The following is a 23601-nucleotide window of genomic DNA, read 5'->3' as shown; positions in this document are numbered from 1 at the left end:
TGCGTGAAGAACTTTATTTTGCCTGTCCTGAATCTTCCCATTCAGCTTTGTGGGAGGCCCCAGTTTATCCACATGCATAATTTTACACACCTCTATCATCAGTAATTTATTAATTTCCTTCTGCACCATCGTCTCAAGCCAACGTACAATAAAAACAGCAAAATACAGTTAGTAACAGATACTAGTAGCAGCAGATACATTTGAAGCATGAATAAAGCACTACAAAACAGCCACTCCTGGGAAAGGCCCATTCATCCAGCTGGGAAAGTCTATCAGGACAGAAATGTCTTCATTTCAATTGTTTCCAAAAGATGCAGACAGCGGGCACCTGTCAGATCTCAGGAAGAATGCTATTCCACAGAACAGGGGCTCTGCTCCAAGTTATTGCAGAGAGGACTTTTGAGATTTTTGGAACTTGCAGGAGAATCTTTCCTACAGGCCAGTGACCTACTGGGTGCATAAGACAAAGGGTGGTTTCTCAGGCAACCCAGACCTGAGCTGCACAGGGTCTTCTATGTTAGCCCAACACCTTGATTTTGGCCCAGTGCCAAGCCAGGTGTTCTTTGCTGGCAGTCGTTTTCCCTCTCAGGAAAGCCTGCTACATTCTGAATCAGCTTCACCCTCCAAACCAACCCCCAGGGCAGCCCCACAGAGCGCATTGCGGTAATCAAACCATGAGGTTGCCAATGTACCAACAAATGTGGTTAAGCTACCCTGGTCCAAGAACGTCCACAGCTGTCTTACCAACCAAGGCCAGAAAAACGCCCTCCTAGCTGCCAGAACATGTGCACCTCCAGCAAAAGAGTGGGATCCATGAACAGTCCAACTGCACACTTGCTGCTTCTGGGACAGCGTGACCCCATCCAGGACAAGCAACTGCAGACTTCCAAACCGCGGGAACGATTCGCCCACAGAGCTCCCCCATGCCAGGCTTCAGGCACAGCTTATTAGCCCTCATCCAGCCCACCTACTCAGCCATTCCCAATTCAGATGTTACAGAGAAACAGCATTGGGTATCATTACAAACTTACGCCACCTTGCTCCAAAACTCCTAATGACCACTCTCAATTCCTTCATGCAGATGTTAAACAGCACTGGAGACCGTCTAGGGCCATGCGGCATCCCACAGCTCAAAAGCCAAAGGGCTAAGGAGCACTCAGTCCGCGCAACCTGATGGCCAATGGTATCAAAAGAACAACAGGATCACACTCGGCTCCCCAGTACCTCTCCTGAGGGGGCAACCTCTAGGTCACTGGCCATCATTGCCTCCTGTGGGAGTGAGTTCCAGAGTTTTAACTATATGCTGTCTGATTAAGCATTTTCTTTTATCTTTTGATTATCTATTTACTTATTAAATTTTTATACCACCTTTCATGTGAATATTACAGGGTGGTTCGCAACATAAAAATACAAACCAAGAACACAAAACACATTACAAAACAAAAACAGACCAATAACCACCCCCCTCACAAGCCAATTTAAAAGGATATAGAATGTTAATCAGCCAAAGGCCTGGTTGAAGAGAAACGTTTTTACCTGGCACCTAAAGATATTGTAATGAAGGCAGCAAGTGAGCCTCTCCGAGGGGAGCATGTCCAGACTCTTCCAATTATTTAGCTTTATTGGATGTCCAGGATTATAGAATCAAAGAGTTGGTAGGAACCAAGAGGATCATCTGGTCTAACCCCCTGCAATGCAGGAATCTTCCGCCTGATGTGGGGCTCAAACCCATGACCCTGCGGTTCAGAGTCTCATACTCTGAGCTATCCTATCCACTTTCTCCGCATCATGCATGGGTTCATGAACTTCCACAGCCTCTTACATCTGTAGGGCTAGTCCTAGGTTTACCAGGACTACCTCTGCTGAAGGGGAGCCTTCTCACAGATGCCTACATCCCAAGTCGTCCAGGGCTTCGTCCACCCAAGGCAGCCCCCTCGGCAGTCAAAGCAGGTGCTGTGTCCCTGAGGTGCCAGGCAGCCCTCGCAGCAGCAGAATCCAGCACTGGCCACATCAAACCAAGCACCCTGACCACCTCCCATGGGTGCCCTATGCACAGAGCCCAAGGCTGTTTTGGGAGGTGAGCAGTACCCAGGGGGGATCAAGGGGAGAATGACCGGTTCAGTCGCACTGGGTGTGGAGTTTCTGGGGCGCTGGATTTTGGGACCACTGGAGCTGGAGACTGGCAGAGCATGCAGAACTAAGGCTCCGCTGCCCGGGTTCAGGAACAGCTCCGGCTGGCAAACTGGCCATGGTTGTGGCTGCTCTTAGCCACAGAAGCCGCCTGGACCTCAAAGGGCAAAGGTGGGATGAGGAACAACCCCCCCCCCCCCCGCCGCCCATGCAGATGCCCCTTTGAAGGGAAGCAGGGCCTCATCCAGAGCAGGCCAGGGACCAAGTTCAGTGGGCAGGGAAAACCCTCCCTCGCCCCTCCATCTTCCGGGCATCCTGCTTCCTGGCCCCCCAGCTGCCTCCAAGCCCCGATCCTGCACCGACACACCTCCACCTGCTTCCTATAGGAAGCGAGGATGCAGTCTTCTTCTTCTTCTTTTTAGATTCTTTATTACAGAACAATTTACACAGAACATAAACACAATGAAAAACAACATAAACAAACCATAGACTAACACCCCCTCATTTGACATTACATCCCCTTTAACTTCCGATTCACTTCACTGCGCTTTTTCTACCTTACTAGTCCATACGCACTTCATTTTTATTATTCTTTTCCGTTAGAGATCAGGAAATTTTTTACTTTATAATTTCCTTCAACTTCAAGATTCCATCCGAGTCTGTCATGAGATTCGTGTTAATGTTGTTGCTGTTTGGCGTTTGAAGGCATTCTCTCTCTCTCCTAAATTTCTGGCCAGAATAATGTCCTCCTCTTCTCCCTGGGGACGCAGCCTGGCTCGCGGCCCCCGCCCCCTGCAGCCCCACATCCAGGGGAAGCAGGCCGGGGGAAGGCGGCGGGGCCCTGCAGGCGGGAGCCCCTTCCCCACAAGAAGCAGCCCGGGGTCTGGGGAGCTGCCGGAGGCTGGACCCCCCGCCGCCACCAGCCCAACCCGGGGCTCGGGAGGCCGGACGGGAGCGGGCGGGGAGGGAGGCGGAGCTCTTCCCCGGGACGCGCTCGGTGGCGCCTCCAGGCCAGGCGCAGTCTACCTGAGGGGGGGGAGGCCCCCGCCAGGCGGGGAGGCGGTGGCGGAGGAGGCCGCCCTCCCTGGAGGCCTTACCTGGGGCGGGGGCGGAGGGTGTCCCGGGCGCCTCCTGGGCCGGCCGGCCTCCCTCTCTCTCCTTCTCCGCGGCCTCCCCTCAGCTCCAAAATGGCGGCGCCGAGAGAGAGCGCGGGAGGGGGAGGGGCCAGGCGCGCCTGCGCACAACCGCCCAGGCCCCAGGAGGCGGAGGACCCGGCCGGCCTCGCGGGGGGGGGCGCGGGAGAAAACGGGACCCGCCGCCTCCCCCCCCCCTCCCGGGAACGAGGGCTTTCTGCCGCCGCCGCGGCGCCCCCCGTCCCCGCTCTCTCTCTCTGTCTCTCCGGCCTGCTGGGGGCGCTGGAGGGCTCGGGCGCCTCTCTGGGCCCGCCGCGCTCGGTGGCGGAAGGGGCGGGGCCTCCTCGCAGGGCCCGCTTCCGGCGCCGCCGCCATGGAGGCTCCGGGCGGACTGGAGGCGCTCCGCCGCCGCCGCCGCCGCCTCTCCTCTCCGGGCGCCGGGAGTCCCTCGGCGCTGCCCTGGGGGCGCCTGTCGGCCTGGCTGGAGTGCGTGTGCGCCGTCACCTTCGACCTGGAGCTGGGCCAGGCCGTGGAGGTGGGTCCGGCGCCCCCGGGAGCGCAGGGAGTTCCGCAGGTCAGGCGCGAAGGAGGCGGGAAGCGGAGCAGATTCCCCGCCGGTTCCTTCGGGGCCACTAAGTAACCCGTTGCTTCTTGGTTGGGGGCTGAGCCGTGTGCCCCCTTTGCCCGCTTCTTCTGTTGGATGGGGCACCCTGAGGGAACATAATAAAATTATTTATTCGCCACCCGTCCGGCTGGGTTTCCCCAGCCACTCTGGGCAGCTTCCAACAAAAGGTTAAAAATACATTAAAACATCAGTCATTAAAAAGCTTCCGTCTACAGGGCTGCCTTCAGATGTCTTCTAAACGTCAGGTAGTTGTTTATCTCTTTGACATCTGGGGGGGGGGCGTTCCACAAGGCAGGCGCCACCACCGAGAAGGCCCTCTGCCTGGCTCCCTGTAACCTCACTTCTCAGGAGGAAGACCTCTGTGTACAGACTGAATGATGGGGGTGGAGATGCTCCTTCAGGTATAGTGGGTCAAGGCCGTTTGGCGCTTTCAAGGTCAGCACCAACACTTGAAATGGGACTTGGAAACGTCCTGGGAGCCAATGTAGGTCTTTCAGGACCGGTGTTATGTGGTCTCAGCGGCTGCTCCCAGTCCCCAGTCTGGCTGCCACATTCTGGATTAATTGCAGTTTCCTGATCACTTTCAAAGGTAGCCCCATGTAGAGCGCATTGCAGCAGTCCAAGCGAGAGATAACCAGAGCATGCACCACTCTGGCCAGACAGTCTGCAGGCAGGTAGACAGCTGCCCTGGACACAGAATTGACCTGCGCCTCCATGGACAGCTCCACCAAGTAGCTGAGCTGAGGCCCCGTCGCTTCTTGGGTTAGGGCTCAGCTAGTTTGTGGCGACGCCGAGCCGTGTGCCTCCTTTTGGTGGGTGGGGCACCCTGAGGGAAGAGGCTCCTTTTGACATCTCCCCCAGCCCAGCCCAGGATGCATCCAGGGGCCCTGGAGCTCAGAGCAGGTGCAGACATGAACCAGAGGTCTCCAGCACCCCTCCAAATGCAGCTCTTGCTGGGAGGGGCTGGGCTCTGCCAACTGCCGGCTCCAATCACTGAGAGTTTCTCTTTTTTTGCAGCTGGTGTATCCCCCTGACTACACCTTGACGGAAAAAGAGGTGAGAGGGCCCCGGCCCCACTGCTGCTGCCCTGGCCCCAAAGCCTATGGGGTAGGGAGTGGGGGGAGGAGCTGCTCTTCACACCCTCTTCGCTTCCTGTGTTCCAGAAAACAAGCATCTGCTACCTATCCTTCCCCGACTCTTACTCAGGTAAGTGGGTTTGGCACAAGGGCAGGGCAGAGTCGAGAAGGGAGGCTTTACAGTCATTGAACCACTGGCTGATTTGATGTGCTTTGCTACTTGTATTGTGTTTTTCAAACAACGTCCGGTTCCAGGCAGCTGAGGCAGTGGCTCAACAGAGAACAACTTTTCTAAAATGCCCCACACAGATTCCTGGGAAAAGGCAGAGTCTTCACTGGTAGCATTCAATCTGTGTCTCTGCAGTCACTTCAGAACTGTTAGGGATTGAAAATAAGCAGTATTGGTAAAAAGATTAACAAGAATATGCAAATATGAATTGATATTGGATGAAAATACATAGTTATAATAGCTTAAGATATTGAGTAAAGATAAATGAAAGAGGGTAAGGATTTGTTGAAATGATTTTTTAAATGGGAATACAAAAAGGGGAGGTGTGAGGAGGTCAAGGAAATAAGGAAATGAGCTTAAAGATATCGAAAATTGTATTTATGTCTAAATTTTGTTTTTTCCCTCTTCTTTCTAGTTATTAGTATTTTCTTTGTATTTTGTATCTTTTTTATTCTTCTCTTTTATGTGTGTGTTTTTTTAGTTTGTTAATTTATGTTTTAATTTCTTCTATTCTGTAAACTTATGTTTTTTGTAAACCTTATTCTGTAAACTTATGTTTTTTGTAAAACTTTAATAAATATTTCATTAAAAAAACAACAGTATTGTTAGGGAAGGAGTTGCAAGCACTGGTGTAAAGGGTAGAGGTCCTGTCCTCAATCAGGGCAAGGGAGTGCTCTGCCTCTGGACATTCATGCCAGTGTCCTTTTCCAGCTTGCGTGGGGGCCTGCAGTCACCCTGGACGATGGCTGCAGGCATGTTGATTTTTGAGGAGGGCAGAATTCTCTGGAATCCATTGTCTCAGCTGCTCTGTTTCTCCTGCCCTGTCTCTGTCCATCCCAGGCAGCCTCGGAGACACCCAGTTCAGCTTTCGCTTCCGTCAGTCTGGGGGGCAGCGGAATGCATTGTATGGGGATGACTTTGAATATAACAGGGAAGCTGCTGTATCATTACAGGTCAGTTGTGATATTTTCAGGGTTAAAAGCAAAAGGGTTGAGATGCTTGGCTTTAGTCTGGGTTTTTTCTCCAGGACACGTAGATTTTTAGCATTTCTGAGATGGAAACTATTATCGTTATTACTGGTTGTTTAGTACAAAAAAATAACTTTAAACTTTTTAAAAAATGTTAAATTTGAAATGCATCTATTCTGAACAACATCTCTGGGGATGAACTTGGCTTTCTCAGGCCAGTGTTCTCTGGAGAGGCAGAAATGGAGCAATTGCTGGTGGGGCGTCAGCTGGTCCTTGGGAGAGGGAGTGCCCCGCAAGACCCAGGCTCAGCATCAGGCTGGGGAGAAAGACCCCCGGGGGCTCTCCTTTCCTGGCTCCCTCCATGGGTTCCTAGTGATGTGAAAGCCAAGCTGTGTCTGGATTGGTGCACCCTGTGCCCCTCCTGGAAGACTCGGGGTGGGGTGGGGGGACCGCTGGCAGCTCATCTGCACCATAATGGTGGGTGCAGGCTTAGGTGATGGCATGAGCCAGGCGGATTGATGTGAGGGTGGCAAGTTCCTGCTGAATGGAAAGCAGTCTCTCGTGCAGGGGTCAGCAACTTTTTTCAGCCGTGGGCCGGTCCACTGTCCCTTAGACCTTGTTGGGGGCTGGACTATATGGGGGGGGGGGGGAATGAACGAATTCCTATGCCCCACAAATAACCCAGAGATGCATTTTAAATAAAAGGACACATTCTACTCATGTAAAAACACACTGATTCCTGGACTGAGAAGGCGATTGGGCCGCATCCTGCCCCCAGGTCGCCCAGCCCTGCTCTAGAGGGTTGTAGCCTTGGGGACGTCCCTGCATGCCAGGCGCTGGGGCTGAAAGTGATTTGTGGGGGGTCGTTCACAGACACTTCTGCTTCCCCAACCCAGAGAGACCCTGCGCACTACTTTGGCTACGTGTTCTTCCGACAAGTCAAGGACAGCTCTGTGAAGAGAGGCTACTTCCAGAAGGTGAGCCAAGCCTGGCTGCTCAGGAGCCTCTGACCTGATGAGCCTTTTCCTTTGCACAAAGCTGGAGTCGCTCCTTGCCAGTGAGGCTCTGGCAGAAGGGCGGGGAGGAGCTGGAGGGGGCCCAAGGAAGGGCAGCTACGCCAGGGGCCTCAAAAGCTGGGGGGGGGGGGGAGCTGCTTGTTCTCCCTGCTCCACAGAAGCATCTTTGGAATTAGGGTGCTGGGCAAGAAGAGAACCAAGCAGATTTGACCCACTGGCCTGAAATGATGGGCAGAGCACAAGAGGGTGGCTGTGGGGAGCGAGACAAGATGGAAAAGGAAGAGGAGGAGATGGGCAGGATCTTGCAGCCCTTCCTGTGTCTTTCTGAGAGTCGTGGCTGCCAGCCAGTGTAGGAGCTGGTGTGGAGAGGGCAGCTGAATCGGGCACAGCTGTGGGCAGCCTGAGGAAGTGCCACCCCCCTTGGGCTGCCCATAAAAAGCGAGTTTAGAGGGAGAGACAAGGGAGATGTCTGCTGTTTCTGAGAACTCTTCTCTCTGTGGGTGAGCAAAGCGCTTGTTTGGTCCCTGGCTGTTCTTAACCTGAAGTGCCACTTTAGCTAATGGGGCCTCCTGCTGCCGCCGCTCTGTCAGAGCACAATTTCTGTTCTCATCCTGAAGCAAAGTTCTTAACCTGAAGCACTATTTCTGGGTTAGCGGAGGCTGTAACCTGAAGCGTATGCAAACTGAAGCGTATGTAACCCAAGGTACCACTGTATAGCTATCAGGAACATTGTATTAACGTAACTTTTTGGTACACAACTATGTTCTTGTAATATTTTATGTAAGTGGTCTGTTGTTGCTTCAGTTTTCTGTATTTTGCTTCGAGATATTTTTACTGTGTTATAGAAATGCAACCATCCACCCGTCTCTCTCTCCTCCAGTCTCTTGTCCTGGTGTCTCGCCTCCCCTACGTCAACCTCTTCCAGGCCTTGCTGCAGCTCATAGCCCCAGAGTACTTTGACAAGCTGGACCCGTGCCTGGAGGCAGGTGAGGAGGGACTGGTTACCCCTGGGGCCGGGCCTGACGATGGCAGGCAACACCATTTCCCAACCTGGCACCCTCCAGCTGTTTTGAACTACAACTCCCAGCCGGCCCAGGGGATGGGAAGCAATAGGGCCAGTTGTGCTGTGCCGGCTGATTGGAGTCATGGTCCAAAAGGCCTGGAGGGCACCAGGTGGGCCAAGGCTGCCGGGAACCCGTGCAGAGGTGGCCCTTTTGCCTGTCCTGAATCTCCTGCCAGCCAGTTTTGCGGGGTGACCTGCTGCTCACCCCACCCCAAGAGGAAGCCCTTCTGTTTTCTCTCCCAGGCACCCCACTGCCCGCTCCTCAGCCTCTCATCTCCCAGGTACGTGGGGAGAGATGGCTGCCGCCGCGTTGGCCTTTCCCCTCCTCCCCCAGGATAGGGGGCAAATCAGCTGAGACGATGGAGGGAGGCGGAGGCCACCGCATTTGGGCTGGGGGTGTCCAGGGCTGCCTCCTGAACCAGCCTTGCCTCTTCCAGTGTGCAGCGAGATTGACCAGTGGCCGCCTCCTGTGCCTGGCCAGACCCTCAATCTCCCAGTGATGGGCGTTGTCATTCAGGTAATAATAATGATGATAAATTGTTATTTATATCCCGCCCTCCCCTGCCAAAGCCGGGCTCAGAGCGGCTAACAACAATAAAAGTAACACAGCATTCTAAAAACAATTCATTCTAAAATCAATTCAAAATCAAATTAATGGCAACCATTGGGCTGGAGTTCTATGAGGATTACCGAAGGAGGGGGTCAGGCTGTGCCTTGGCCAAAGGCCTGGTGGAACAACTCTGTCTTGCAGGCCCTGTGGAAATATGTCAAGTCCCACAGGGCCCTGGTCTCTTGGGACAGAGCGTTCCACCAGATTGGGGCCACCGCCGAAAAGGCCCTGGCTCTGGTTGAGACCAATCTAACCTCCTTGAGGCCTGAGACCTCCAAAGTGTTATTATTTATAGACCTTAAGGTCCTCTGTGGGACATACCAGGAGAGGCGGTCCCGTAGGTACGAGGGTCCTAGGCCATATAGGGCAGGGGAGGGGGCTCTGGGGGAGGGGCGCTCACTCTGCCTGTCCCTCTTCATGGCGCAGGTGAGGATTCCCTCCCGCTTGGACCAGCCTGGCTCCAGCCCCGCCAAGCCCCAGAATCAGGAGGTGAGAGCTGCTGGGACTTGGAGGCGGTTGGGGGGGTGGGGGGGTGGATCCTGCCCTGGCCTGTGCTTTTCCCTGTGTTTGACAGTCTCCCTCGGGAAGCTGTGGACTCTCCTTCCTTGGAGGTTTCTAAGCAGAGGTTGGGGGGGGGCACCTGCCAGAGGTGCTTTAGCAACACTTCTTGCATTGCAGGGGGGCGGGGACTAGATGTGACGTGTGAGAAGAAGGGCTGGGGGGGGCAAGATGCCGTTCTTCAGCTCAGCAGGGCAGAGATGGCCCTTGTGGTTCGGCCTGCGGCTGCCTCCACCAGGGCAGGGGCTTGTTTCTGCATGTAACTGGGTCCTGGGCTGCTGTCCCCTGGTCTGTGCCTGGAGTTGCCAGATTGCATCCCTCCAAGAACCTCTAAATGCCACTATATCTGACTTTAGGAAGACACCTGAAGGCAGCTCTGTTTAGGGAAGTTTTTAATGTTTGAAGTTTTATTCTGCTTTTAGTTTTCTGTTGGGAGCCGCCCAGAGGGGCGGGGTATAAAGAATAAAATTATTGTTATGATGACCCCTCATGCGCTTCCCTCTGGGTGAGCCACATTGCGGGGGGGGGTGGGGGGTGTTTTTCTGATGCCATCCGTGTCTCCCTTGGGATTTGACTGAGACTTAAAGCTCCATTTCGGTCATTCACTGACTCCCTTCCTCTCCCCCCCCCCTCAGAACCTCTTGCCAGCCCCCCTAGTCCTCCCCAGCATCCACGAACTGGACCTCTTCAGGTGAGAGCACTCTCTTTTTCTGCCCCCTCCTAGAAGGGGCAAGACTGGGGAGCTGCAGAGGGCACAAGGGAGGGGAGGGGGGGTTCCTGAGTAGTATCTGATGGGGCAAAGGGGGGGGGCTCTCAGGGGAGCCTGCCTAGCCCTTGGCCCAGAGCGGGCACCCCCGAACGCGGCCCTCCAGAGGTTTTGGGGCTACAATTCCCATCATCCCTGACCACTGGTCCTGGTACCTAGGGATGATGGGAGTTGTAGTCCCAAAACAGCTGGAGGGCGGAGTTTGGGGGTGCCTGGCTAGGAGCCTCCCCGGGGAGGGGATTTTGTGTCAAGGAAAGGCAGCTTGGATGGCTTTGAAGGGGGGTGGGCAGATTCATGGAAGAGAGGAGGGCAATGGGTGGCTCCCAGCCTGCTCAGGGGGCGGCAGCCATGGAAACCTCAGGCAGGGAGACCAGCTCCTGAGTGCAGATCCTGCGTGTGGGTTTCCCCATCTGGTTGGCCCCTGTGAGAAGAGGGCGCTGGGGTTTCCTTGGGCCTAATCCAGCCTGTTCTTCTGGGGTTCTCAGGAGTTTTTCCTCACCCTGGGGGGCTCCTTTCATCCCTCTTGGGGAATCTAGTGGGGGGAGCCCCAGAGGCTCATGGGGACAGTTTTGCCCTGGGGACAAAGCAGCTTGTCTCTGGGGGGCCAGGCTGGCTGGGGGCCTGGGAGGGCTTTGATGCGCCGCCTTGCCCTGCTTTCCGAGGCCTGGCGATAGGGGTGCCTGCCCCATGGCGAGCCTGCCTTGGCCTGGCCCCACCTGCCCTCCTCCCGCTCTCTCCGCAGGTGCTTCCAGCCGGTGCTGATCCACCTGCAGGCCCTGTGGGAGCTGCTGCTTCTGGGGGAGCCCCTCGTGGTCATGGCGCCTTCGCCTGCCGCCTCCTCAGAGATGGTCCTCGCCCTCACCAGGTGGGGAGGGGGCCCGCTGGGCGTCTGGCCCCAGTTTGCCTGTTGGGGCGGGGTGTGTGTGTTAAAAGACCTTCAGAGCCCCTTGCTGAAGGGGGGTGGAGGACGAAGGGGACTCCCTCTCAGGGCAAGCCCCTATCTGCCCCCCTGGCCAGTTTGGGGGTGCCTGTGGGATCCTCCTGACAGGGGCTGCTCCCTCCCTCTCCACCAGCTGCCTGGCCCCCCTGAAGTTCTGCTGCGACTTCCGCCCCTACTTCACCATCCACGACAGCGAGTTCAAGGAGTACACGACGCGGACGCAGGCCCCGTGAGTGTCCTCGGGGGGAGCTGCCGGGGGGGGGGGGGACAGGCCGGGGATTCCTAGCTGAGGACTGACCTCCCCCTTCTCCCCCCCCCCCCAGGCCAAGTGTTGTCCTGGGCGTCACCAATCCCTTCTTCATCAAGACTCTGCAGCACTGGCCTCACATCCTGCGTCTGGGGGAACTCAAGATGGCCGGTAAGGAAGGGCTCGGGGGGGGGGGAGTCGGAGGGGGGAGCCGTCCAGGGCTCAGCCAGGGGCACAGGAGCCCATGCCCGGAAGTCCAGCCAGGCTCAGGGATGTGTTGGCTTGCAGTCCCTCGCCCTCGGGCCTTGTGTTTTTCCTTTTTTCAAAAATAATAATATTTTTTATTAAAGATTTAAACAAAACATATTATCCAAAAACATGTCATCCTCAATTTTTTCCTCATTTCCCTCCCACCCTCCCACACAACACTCACCCACCCCACCGACTTCCCTCAGTTCCAGTCTTTGATCTCTTTGTGAATTCTGTTCTCTGCATGTTACAAAGTTGTATAGATCCTTAAATTGTTTAGCTGATCATTGTCAATAATTTTTTTTTATAATATTTATTCCAAACCTGCCAAGGAGTCCATTTCGCTTTGTTGCGTCTTCAAATACTTTGTAAAAGCTTCCCATTCATCTTTAAAGTCACAGTTATCCTTGTCCCATGGCTTGTGTGTCAGTTTTGCCAGCTCTGCGTAGTCCCTCAATTTTTCTTGCCCTGATTCTTTAGTTGGGATTTCTTCAGCCTTCCATCCTTGTGCTGCTTCTCCTTAGGGGATTTGCCCAAGCAGGTCAAGGTGAAGAAGCTGGCCAAGCTGAAGACCTTGGACGCCAAGCCGGGTAAGGAGCAAGGCTCTGGCTCTGCCCCCGGGGGCCGCAAGGGGGGGCCTCGGGGGGGGGGCCTTTAGGAGCCCCTCAGTGGCTCCGCTGCTGGTGCCGTGTTCGAAAGCCACTCCTGGATGAGACAGCAGAGCAGAGAAGCTGGCAGGGGCTCCCCCAGCACCTGCCGGGGGGGCGTCCATCAGGTGCCTCTCGCTCACCTGGGAAACACAGGGGGCTCCATGGCATTCCCTGCGAAGGACCCCCCCCCCCAGCACACGGCCTCCTGGCCTCACTTCCTTGTGGGGGTCTCTGGCTGCAGGACTTTACACCTCCTACAAGACCTTCTTGCACAAGGACAAGACCCTGATCAAGCAGCTCTTGAAGGTGAGCGGCGGGCGCTGCGGGTGGGGAGGGGCTGGTGGCTTGGAGCCCAGTTCCCCCTTGGGGGTCGGAGCCTTCCGGGAGAGGCCGGGGGCCCCACAAGCGCCATGACCCTCCCTCCCGCCTCGCAGGGCATCCACAAGAAGCAGCCCTCCGACGCCCAGAGCGCCCTGCTGCGCCGCCACCTCCTGGAGCTCACGCAGAGTTTCATTATCCCCCTGGTGAGTAGCGGGAGGGGGGCAGGTGCCCCCTCCCTCCAGCCTCGGCCTTCCCAGGGAAATGAGGAGGATGTACAGGGGGAAGGCAGCCTTTGACTGACGTGAGCCATGGGGGTGCGTCCCCCTCCCCATCCCCACCCCCGACTGGCAGCCAGGGCTCTCTCTCCCCGCCCTACATGGGGCCTGGGGGCCTTCTGCATGCCCAGCAGGTGTTCTGCCATGGGGGCCACTCTCCTGGTCTCTCTCCCTTTGGAGGTCGCTGTCCTCCTGCTGCCCCCTGGGGAGGAGGCTGCCTATTTCAGGCCATTCCCGCCCCCCCAGAGCTGCATGATTGTCCGGGGGGGGGGGGGGGCAGAGCTGAAAGGGGGTCCTCTGATTTCTCCCTCCTCCCTCCTGGCCTTCCCTAGGAGCACTACATGGCGAGCCTCATGCCGCTACAGAGGGCCATCACCCCCTGGAAGGTACGTTCTGAGCTCTCAAGGCAGCCCTCTTGGCAGCGCCAGGGGGTCATCGCCCGCTGGGTCCCCCACAGGCTCCTCTGGCCCAGCTGCTGTAGGGGCCAGTCATGCAGGGCGCATGCGGGCAAGTGGGGCAGCTGGCCGAGCACAGTGGTCTTTGTGGCTGCAGCCCCCTGGCTGGAGGGGGTGTCGCTGGGCTGTGGGAGGAGGTTGAGGCATGCCAGGAGGGAGTGCCCAGTTTGCCATGGGTTCATTCATTCTTTCTCTCTCTCTCTCACGTGCTCAGAACCCCCCTCAGATCCGCCCTTTCCAGCAGGAGGACTTCCTGAAGACCCTGGAGCATGCTGGGCCTCAGCTCACCTGCGTGCTGAAGGGGGACTGGGTGGGCCTGTACAGGTAGGCCTTGGAGGGCTAAACCAGGACGGAGGTGGCTGATCACATACAAACCCCAGTGCTCTTCCCTGTGTGTGGAAAGCTAGCGTGTCAAGGAGCAGAGCAGGCAGGAGCCCTCAGGAACAAGATTTCCAACATCAGGGAGTTTGTCCAATGGGGGAACCTCCCACTCCAATCGTATTTCGAAATAGTACACAGTCGAAAAAGAAGGCTGCTTTTTCCCAGAAAGTGTAGGTTAGCTGAATCTGGTGAGAGGCCATTCCCTGGGGACCTCCCTTTCTGCAAGCAGGGAAAGGGACGTTGTTGCTCCCCTCCCTTGTCTCACGACAGCCCTTGTGGGCAGCCCTAGAGGAAGAGGGCCAGTCTTGGGGTGGGAAGCGGCTGCTGCCTTCATTGGTAGGCAGGAAGTCCTTGCCAGCCCTGCCTGGACATGGAGCCTGGCACCTTCTGCACCCAAGGGAGATGCTCTGCCCCAGAGCTCCAGCCCTGCCCTGGTCGTGCGCCAGAAGAGGACAGCCGAGGGTAGGAGCATGCAGGCCCCTTTCAGGAGGGGGAGAGAGAGAGAGGGAAGGAGCTGGCTCTCTCTACATCACTCCATTTCAGAAGTGAAAGGCACACGTCACCCAGAAAATGGAGCTCCCTCTTGCTGTCATCCGTGCTCCTTGCTCCTGAGCTCCAAACCAGCTTGGCAGACGTGGCTCAAGCTGCAGTCCTTGGCCTGATTTCTAGGGAGACGCCCAATGGCTCCCCTGGCTCAGCTCCTTGCAGACCCCCCCATGGGCTGCTTCCCTCCACTGTGTCTCAGCCGCAGATCTCAGCCTCCCTGCCAGGGACCAGATCCTGCCCATCGCAAACGGGCCTCATCTATCCCTCACTCTCTGGCCCCTGAGGACTGGAAGCCAACCAAGGCCCAGCAGGCCTTGCAGGACCCAGCCTCCTCCTGTGGCTTAAGGACTAGGCAGAGCCTCTGCCTGAAACCCCAGTCCCGTCCCGTCCCCCGTGGCCCCCTTGCAGCACCCACCCAGCCCCCTTCTCCCCCCTCCCCACAGGCGCTTCTTCCTTTTTAAAAATATTTTTTATTAGGAATTTAAACAAATCGTATTATCTTAAAACATATCATCCTTAATTCCCCCCATTTCCTCCCCTCCCCCCGACTTCCCTCAGTTCCAATCTCTGGTTTCTCTATAAATGCTATTCTCTGCATGTTACAAAATTGTATAGATCCTTAATTTATCTGACTGGTTATTATCAGTAAAAAGTTTGTGAGTGTTTATTCAAAGCCTGCCAAGGAGTCCAGCTCACTTTGTTGCATCTTTAAATACTTTGTAAAAGGTTCCCATTTGTCTTTGAAGTCACAGTTATCCTTGTCCTGTAATTTGTGTGTCAATTTTGCCAATTCTGCATAGTCCATCAGTTTCTCTTGCCACAGTTCTTTAGTCGGGGTTTCCTCACTCTTCCATCCTTGTGCTATTAAGACTCTCGCCGCCGTTGTCGCGTACATGAAGATATTTTTCAACTTCCTTGGCAAGTCTTTTCCTACAATCCCTAACAAAAATGCTTCAGGTTTTTTAACAAATGTTAGATGGAACATTTTCTTCAATTCTGTGTCCCAGGCGCTTCTTCCGATCCCCGAACTTTGATGGCTGGTACCGCCAGAGGCACCGGGAGATGATGCACAAGTTGGAGGCCCTGCATTTGGAAGCCATTTCGGAGGCGGTGAGTGCAGAATGTGGGGTGGTGGAGGGAGGCTCCTGCATCAAGGGGCGGGGCTGCCCACACGTCCCCCTTGCACTTGGGGCTGCTACACTTTGGGCAATCTCAGCCCTCAGGGGTTTGCTGCTGCTGCTGCTGCTGCCTGCAAAGTCTGTGAGGCCCGTGCTTTCCTGGGTGATTCAGCCTCCGACAAGCGGCAGTGGTCCCCCCCCCCCCCCGGCTGCTGCTTTACCTGGCCAGGTTTCCTGGGGGGAGATCAGAGCTGGGCTTGCGTCACCATCTTCAGGCGGCAGCAAGGCTGGAAAGGAGATGGGCATTTCCGTCTATAAGACAAGGCTTTTTTATTTAAAAATAGTGTTAAAAATTGTAGGTCGTCTTAGACACGGATAGTGCATGGGGGGCGTGGGATGGGTTGCTTCGGTGAGTGGGAGATTTCCAGTGACTACTGGGCATGTTGTTGCTGGCTGTGGCAAGGGCTGGTGTTGATTGGCTGTCACGGCATCAATTTGGTGGGCGATTGGCGGCCTCTGTTGGCGAGGGGACAGACAATAGGTGGCTTTAGCGATGTGTGCAACTTTCAGCGTGGGTCATACAGGTGAGCAATTTTTGGCAATTCCCCCTTTAGAAAAAGCTCAACAACTCTGGGCAATCTCCCCCCATGATAAAAATGATGAAGAATACTGTATTTCTTCGCAATCCGCTTGAGGGCTTTGCAGAGTCAAAGCACCTGCTCAGCATTTTGCAAAGAGACAACAGGAGCTGGGCTCCTTGGGGGTGGGGGTAAGCGCCTTTCCAGTTGAGTCAGGCTCAGGTTGGCCCAGACAGCCCCCCCCCCCGTGCTTTGCAAGATTCCTAGCAGGTGCACCAGAAAGTGGCACCAGGATCAGGGCCATTGCCATTTCCCAGCCCTGCTCTGGGGAGGCGGAGGAGGAAGCAAGGAAGCGTCTTCCCAGCTGAGTCGGCTTCTTTTCCCGCAGAACATCCGGTCCTGGGTGAAGGACAAGTCCGAGGTTGAGGTGGTCGACCTGGTCCTGAAGCTCCAGGAGAAGCTGGTAAGCAGGATGCTCCCAAGCGAGTTGCGCCTGATGGGTGGAAGGTGCCTGGATCGGGGCTCTCTCCTCGAGGGAGCAGAGCGGAGCCTGGCTGGCTGGCTGGCCCCTCCAGACTCCGGCCAGGCCTGTTTCAGCCTTGGGAATTCCCTAAGAAAATCTCAGCGGACGAGAGTCAGGGCTAAACTCCTACAGATCCCTCCGCTGAGCTTTTGCATGTGGGCAATAACTGGAATCCTGAAGGAGGAGGAGACCCTCTTGGGTCGCCGGGCGATGTGTTGGTCCCCGTCTGTGGGGACAGGCAGGCAGGTGGCGTCTGGTGAGCACCCATCTTGCCAAAGGGAGAGAGGAGCAGCTTCTCTCAAGGTGGGCACTTGGTACGTCAGAAAGAAATGGCGATACAGTCGTTTGAAAGGATGCTCTACCCAGTTCAGGGGGTGGCTTCAGTCAGTCACTTTTAATGACCTGATTCTGCCCCTTCCAGTGGACTGGTCTTCAGAATATAAGAGCCTGAGACTGGATCAGGCCACAGGGGCCCATCTCATCCAGTATCCTGTCCTTACAGTGGGCAACCAGCTGCCCCCCCCCCCCAGGGCAAGTCCCCAAGCAGGATCTTGGCCCAGGAGCAGCCTGCTCCCCTCCTGCGCTTTCCAGCAAACGGTGCACAGTGTAGCGTTCCCAAAGCAAAGGAAGGATTAGACTCTGATTAATAGAATACACAGAAGGCTTGACCAGCAAGACTCTGGGAGGGGTGCGTGTAATAATCTGTGCCTCCACCCCCTGGCCCAGGTCGTTTTATTCACAAAAGAACTTTTTACACAGCGTTCATAAGAACCAATCAAATTTCCTCTGAGCATTTCAAAAAACCCCAGGACAAAGTTACACTACGAAAGCTAATTTAAGCATGCATACTTCTAGGGTAAATAAAACAACTAAAAAGGAAGTATGCATTCAGCAACCCCGGAGGTCATAAACAAGCAATAAACACAGAGGAAGGATGGCAAGGAGATAGGGATCTTTATCGCCTTCCTGTGAAACTATTTCCAGGCCCTCAGATTAACAAAACCAAGGAAGGGTACATCAAAGAAACTACCTGCCATCTTTATGTACTGAGGATGCCTGATGAAGGAACCGGCCTGTGTTTCAGAATGCTTATAGGTGCCTGTCAGGAAGAGAAAATGGACAGTGGAGAAAATGGCCAGAGATGCAGAGGCTTGTGAGAATCAGAAGTTATTGTGCATGAATCAAGCCCAGTCAACGCGGGGGTTTCATAGCTGACACAATGGCTTGATGCATATTTGATAATTCCTCATAGTAATCCCATCTGATCCCCACACACTGGGTATGTGCGCTCCTGCAGCATTTCTTCATCTGACTGTGGAGGGCAGAGCTGAGCTCTCAGGTCTAGTCCCCACCCAGAGCCTCCTCCTCCTCCATGAATGGGTCTGATCCTCTATTGAAGCCCTCTAGGCTGGTGGCTACCTTTAGCCCTCTAGGCTGGTGGCTACAGGGACGCGGGTGGCGCTGTGGGTAAAACCTCAGTGCCTAGGATTTGCCGATCGTATGGTCAGCGGTTCGAATCCCCGCGGCAGGGTGCGCTCCCATCGTTTGGTCCCAGCACCAGCCAACCTAGCAGTTCGAAAGGACCCCCAGGTGCAAGTAGATAAATAGGGACCGCTTACTAGCAGGAAGGTAAACAGCGTTCCGTGTGCTGCGCTGGCTCGCCAGATGCAGCTTGTCACGCTGGCCACGTGACCCGGAAGTGTCTGCGGACAGCGCTGGCTCCCGGCCTATAGAGTGAGATGAGCGCACAACCCTAGAATCTGGCAAGACTGGCCCGTACGGGCAGGGGTACCTTTACCTTTACCTTAGGCTGGTGGCTAGCTCCTGCCAACCTAGCAGTTCAAAAGCACGTCCAAGTGCAAGTAGATAAATAGGTACCACTCCGGCGGGAAGGTAAACCGCGTTTCCATGCACTGCTCTGGTTTGCCAGAAGCAGCTTAGTCATGCTGGCCACACGACCCGGAAACTGTACGCTGGCTCCCTCGGCCAGTAAAGCGAGATGAGCGCCGCAACCCCAGAGTTGGCCAGGACTGGACCTAATGGTCAGGGATCCCTTTACCTTTACTAGGCTGGTGGCCACAGCCGCCTCCTGTGGCAGGGAGTTCCAGAGTTCATCTCTGTGCTGCTTTAACTCTTGCGCCTTTCCTCCCCCGCCAGGTGCGCGCCAGGTGCCATCGCCTCCCCGTGAAGGAAGAGGTTCTGCATCGGGTGGGCCTCTACATCGCCACCATCATTGGGTCGCTCCCGGAGGACCTCCAGGCCGTCCTGGGCCCCCAGTAGAGGCCGCCTGGGCCAGAGGAACCCAACGGCGGGGAGGCAGCTGCCCCCCATCTTGGCAGGCTGGGCCTGGAGTGGGGCGCCCTTCCTCCCCACAGAAGCTCTTCTGCCCGCAGGACCCTCTCCTTTGCCCAAGGATGGTCTCCGGCCCGTTGCTGCGCCCACATCTCCCCTGTGCCGGAGAAGGGAGAAATGTCTCCCGCCAGGCGGACAGTGGCCCTGACGTGAGGGCAAGCGGCAGCCCCTCCCCCCTGCCCCCCAAAACCCCTTCTCTCCCCCCCATGTGTGTCTGGATGTGCCTGCTGTGCAGTGGCAGTAAATGAATAAGTGTTGGTTGTCAGGATCCATGGCTGCTGAGCTTTGCCTCGGCCATCTTTATTTATTGCCTTTTTTCACCCCCCTTGTCTAAGCCAGAGGTTCCCAATGCGGGGGGTAGTGCCCCCCTTTGGGGGGCAGTGAGATTCCCTGGCGGGGCGCTGGAGGAACAAAGGACCACCAGTCTTTGAAACACTGGCGTCGCTGGATTCAGTTCACCCGCTTTGTTGAATTAAACTCAGTTGTTTTAACAGGCTTTGGAATAAATGTGCAATTAATTGTTCTTGTTTTTTATTTCATTTGCAAACTGCTCTTCTGAATAAAGCTTTTTTATAGGGGAGCGGGGGCTGGAAAATGCTGGGAATGGGCTGTGCTGAAGGACAGAAGCGAAGAATGGGCACACAGTCTCACCAGCGCTGCTCCCTCTTCACCTTGCCCCTCGCACCCGCAAGTGGGCTGCCGTGGGGCCCCATCCTCTTGGCCAGGCTTTCCAGCGTCTGCATGAGGCCACTGGGTGAGATCCCCAGGACGTGGGTGATGCCCCAAACGAGCTCCCCTAAATTGGAAGCGGGGAAGGCAGGGAATGCCCTGTGTGAGTGTCTGCAGGATGGATGGTGGTCAGTGGCTGGAGGTGCTGCTTCAAGGGGGCAGGCGGGTGGGGCAGGTCGAGGGGAGACCCTTCAGCTGTTCTCAACCTGTGGGTCCCCAGATGTTGTTGGACTACAACTCCCATCCTCCCTGAGCTCTGGCCTTGCTAGCTAAGGGTGATGGGAGTTGTAGTTCAACAACATCTTTGGCCCCCGAGCTTCAGAAAGGCTGCTCCAGGTAAACAGGGCAGAGGCCATGGAGGACTTTGGATTCTGCTCTGAAACGTAGTGGAAACCAGTGGAGATCCTTGAGGTGTTCTATGGACCTGGTAATTCTGCACAAGATTCCCTTCCAAAGCACAAACTTCCCGGGTAAAACTGCCTAAATATGGAGCGCGCGCCTGCCATCCATCGGGATGCAAGTTCACGTCTTCCATCTACGGAGCGAGCAACACTTGCCGGCTGTTTCCGTTTTGGCCATTAGGGGTGCTGCGGAGCCACGAATTTGACAGCTTCGGATTTATTATTATAATAATAAATTTATTATTTATACTTTGCCCATCTGGGTATAAACGGCGCGGGGGGGGGGGGGCTTTTGACAGGTTTAAGGGGAACACAGCGGCAGGCCCTGATGGGAACAACCCTGGGGTCTGGGGAGGCTTTGGTGAGAAGTGAAAATCAGGACAGAGTTTTGAGGCTTTTGCTTTAAGGCAACATTTCGAGGCACTTCTGTACATGCATCGTGATGCTGTGGGTCTCGGGAAAGTGGGGCAGCACCGTCTCCTCCAGGAGCAACAACGGAGAGGCCCTCCTCCACCTGCTTTTTTTCTGGCTCGGGGAGAGGGCAGCTCAGCGTCCAGCCAAGAGGGTCTCCCCTAGAGAGCATCTCTCGAGGGGCTCATTGCGCACAATTCACGCGGCTCCTCCTCGGCTCCCACTTTCGGGAGGGGGGGGGAGCCCGCTGCGCTCGGCTTTTGTTGTTGTTGAGTCGTTTAGTGGTGTCCGCCTCTTGGTGACCCCCTGGACCAGAGCACACCAGGCCCTCCTGTCTTCCACTGCCTCCCGCAGTTTGGTCAAACTCATGCTGGTAGCTTCGAGAACACTGTCCCACCATCTCGTCCTCTGTCATCCCCTTCTCCTTCTGCCCTCCATCTTTCCCAACATCAGGGTCTTTTCCAGGGAGTCTTCTCTTCTCCTGAGGTGGCCAAAGTCTTGGAGCCTCAGCTTCAGGATCTGTCCTTCCAGTGAGCACTCAGGGCTGATTTCCTTCAGAATGGAGAGGTTGGATCTTCTTGCAGTCCATGGGACTCTCAAGAGTCTCCTCCAGCACCAGAATTCAAAAGCATCAATTCTTTGGCGATCAGCCTTCTTGATGGTCCAGCTCTCACTTCCATACATCACCAATGCTGAAACCAGAGCTTTTACTATACGGACCTTTGTCGGCAAGGTGATGTCTCTGCTTTTAAAGATGCTGTCTAGCATCTTAAAAAGCGCTGGACTTAGCAAGGGTTAAAAGGCAACAGCTGGATTCCTAGAGAAGACAGGAAGCAAAGCCAGGGGGCTGGTCCTCCGGACCCCTCCCTCCTTCTCAAGCCCCTGAAGGGGGGGGGGGCTGCTGTTTTGTCTGTGCGCTGCAAATGCTGCGCCGGTGGCTCCTGCTGGGATCGGGTGAGTCTCCTCTCTCTTGACCCAGAGGGCCCTTGGGGAGAAGGGGGTCCCGGGGCTGCAGGGAGGGGGCTTGCGGGGAGCTCAGCTCATGCGGGGGACCCCAAGTTTGGGAGCGGAGGGTCCTGCCAGGGAGGGGCAAGCTCGCAGGAGGGCTCCAACTCTGTGTTGCCTTTGCATAGATGCGCTGCTGCTGGACCCGACCCGTTTTTTTTGGGGGGGGGGGGGCGTCTCTGGGTCAGAGGAAAACGGCCATGCGAAGAAACTTGTCCTGGACAAAGGTGGGGCTTACCCACCCAACACATCAGAAGCGTTGGCCTCCTGAATTTGCACGCTGTGCTTTAAGAATTTGACCAGTGCCGGATTTGCGTATAAGCTAAACAAGCTCTAGCTTAGGGCCCCACTGTCTTGGGGGCCCCCAAAAAAAATTTAAAGGAAAAAACCTGGATGTACATTTCCAAAATATAAGATGAAAAACTAACAAAATAAAACCTACATCCAGCAACAGTGTTTTGTCTTGTGTAAGTCATGGTCCCCGCCTGCTAGCCTGCTCCCTAAAATATCCCAAATTTGCTCCTTTCTACATAAAGGGTGCCTACATTCTGCATAGACTGGTTGCAGGGCAACATGGGCAAATGGCTTGAGATACCTATTAAGTCCATAAATTACCATATAGCATATATTCAACACACAAAAAACAGCAACAATTTGTTGTTGACAAAGGACAGCTGGACATATAAAGGGCCCCATTACCTTCAGGAGCTGAGGGCCTCATCAAACCTAAATCCGGCCCTGGACTTGACCACAGCCGTAGCTCTAGAGCAAATGAACCCACTCCGCACACAGACACCACTGGTTTCTGTACATTTCCCTCAATTAGGCAACTTATACTGGGCTCCCAGCACCACAATAAGGCAAGGAAACCCCACTTTCTGAAAGATAGAAATTCACCCCCCAAATTTAGCCAAATAGATGGTTTTATATAGTTCCAAAAGGTAGTAAAATCCTGGCATGAAGGGAGCAGGGAGGCCGTAATCCTTAAGATGTGCCATCACACCCCAGGGTGCCCCCCCAACCAGGTGTTGCCAGCCCTGAAAAAGGGACCAACTAGGTGTTATCAGATACTCAAGCGGAAAGTCCACCCCAGAGGGGAATGAGGCAAAGAGCAAGATGAGCAACTAAACTGTGCCAACATGTAAATACTTTATTTCTACATTTACATGGCCCCAGAGCGAGAGGCTGCTTCTGGCAAGTGATAAGGGAAATCAGGGCACGAGCCTTTATTGAATGGGTAGCCATGGGGCTGGCAGGCAGATCGCCCAGGGAGGTGGGGGGAGCATGGGGGGCTCAGAGGCGACATTCAGATACATTTGTTTACGTGCATCATGGAAGTGTATAGTGGGCAGTTGAGGAGGGATCACAAAAACACAAAGCGGAAGGGGGATCCATGCAATGGCCAGTTTTCTGGCAACTGGCGCTGTCCAGCCCTGGACGGCAGCCACACACACCTCCACACTTCCTTAGGGAACCGGTTTCCTCTCCTGACAGTGTGTCAGTTTTATAGCAGAACAATGCGTTTGCTTTGTAGGATTTCCTAGCACCTCTTAATCCGGACAGAGAGAACTTGGCAGAAGATTAAGGGGTTCCTTCTGATCTCTTGGAGGCTTCCTGAGAACACAGATGGATGCGCAAGACTCAGCTAGCCCTGAAGCAGGAAGAAGCCATGCCATCAGAACTGGGAGCAGTGGGGGATTCTGGGGAAAAACTGTGCAGAAGATCCTGGGTGAGGAGGACACTCTCCGCTCAGAGGCTCAGAGCCAGCAGTTCAGGCAGTTCTGCTTCCAGGAGGCCAAAGGACCTCGAGAGGTTTGCAGCCGACTCTACCACCTTTACCATCAATGGCTGAAGCCAGAACAGCGTACAAAAGCTGAGATGCTGGACCTGGTGATCTTGGAGCAGTTCCTGGCTGTCCTTCCACCGGAGATGGAGAGCTGGGTGAGGGAATGCGGACCAGAGACCAGTTCGCAGGCGGTGGCCCTGGCTGAAGGTTTCCTCCTGAGTCAGGCAGAAGAGAGAAAGAAGGTGAAAGGGACTTTTGTATCCCCAAATCCTCTACGAATTGCCCATCCTGAAAGTTTTTATCTCTAACATTCCTTTTCCAATGTTTCTCCACATTCTATGTTCTGAGTCCTTTTTTCTCTTTTAGGGAAAGGATCTCTTTGCAGAAATGGGCCTGGATTCCTCTGAGGCAGAGAAGACTCTGTTGGACACCAGAAATTGGCAGAGAAGAGGTTCTTCTC

The 23601-nt window shown here is 55.1% G+C and overlaps 2 protein-coding genes and 1 long non-coding RNA gene across 18 annotated transcripts in view; 2 read left to right on the top strand and 1 right to left on the bottom strand.

Annotated features, from left to right (window-relative positions):
- Positions 1-3364, bottom strand: part of PPP6R2 (protein phosphatase 6 regulatory subunit 2) — a 39705-nt gene extending 36341 nt beyond the window's left edge. For 3 of the 7 annotated variants that reach the window (XM_028747215.2, XM_028747219.2, XM_028747220.2), the window contains exon 1: positions 3228-3364. The gene's annotated coding sequence lies outside the window, so the exon portion shown is untranslated. Of the gene's footprint in view, positions 1-2706; positions 2730-2752; positions 3086-3227 lie in introns of those variants that run through there. The other 4 variants (XM_028747216.2, XM_028747218.2, XM_028747217.2 and 1 more) reach the window with 4 other exon arrangements.
- A 200-nt stretch (positions 3365-3564) lies between these two features.
- DENND6B (DENN domain containing 6B) lies at positions 3565-19332 on the top strand. 10 transcript variants are annotated; one of them, XM_028747244.2, is made up of 20 exons: positions 3565-3798; positions 4906-4944; positions 5052-5094; positions 6034-6146; positions 7058-7138; positions 8058-8163; positions 8678-8757; positions 9277-9339; positions 10044-10099; positions 10917-11039; positions 11248-11343; positions 11438-11532; positions 12135-12200; positions 12502-12566; positions 12695-12784; positions 13189-13242; positions 13526-13635; positions 15246-15348; positions 16323-16397; positions 18615-19332. In XM_028747244.2, the coding sequence occupies exons 1-20, from the start codon at positions 3637-3639 to the stop codon at positions 18735-18737; spliced, it is 1743 nt and encodes a 580-aa protein (XP_028603077.2). In that variant the 5' UTR covers positions 3565-3636; the 3' UTR covers positions 18738-19332. The 10 variants fall into 10 exon arrangements, with proteins under 10 accessions (XP_028603077.2, XP_077791670.1, XP_077791667.1 ...); XM_028747242.2 differs by having other exon boundaries at positions 3602-3837; XM_028747249.2 differs by lacking the exon at positions 3565-3798 and adding an exon at positions 4156-4289.
- A 932-nt stretch (positions 19333-20264) lies between these two features.
- Positions 20265-23583, top strand: LOC144329069 (uncharacterized). Its single transcript, XR_013394501.1, has 3 exons — positions 20265-21304; positions 22890-23383; positions 23508-23583. It is a non-coding gene; the product is annotated as an uncharacterized LOC144329069 (long non-coding RNA).
- The last annotated feature ends 18 nt before the right edge of the window (positions 23584-23601 follow it).

The sequence above is a fragment of the Podarcis muralis genome, chromosome 10 (genome assembly GCF_964188315.1).
Source record: "Podarcis muralis chromosome 10, rPodMur119.hap1.1, whole genome shotgun sequence".
Taxonomy (NCBI): Eukaryota; Metazoa; Chordata; class Lepidosauria; order Squamata; family Lacertidae; genus Podarcis; species Podarcis muralis.
The sequence above is the reverse complement of the archived record's forward strand: the minus strand, read 5'-3'. Positions and strand labels throughout refer to the sequence as shown.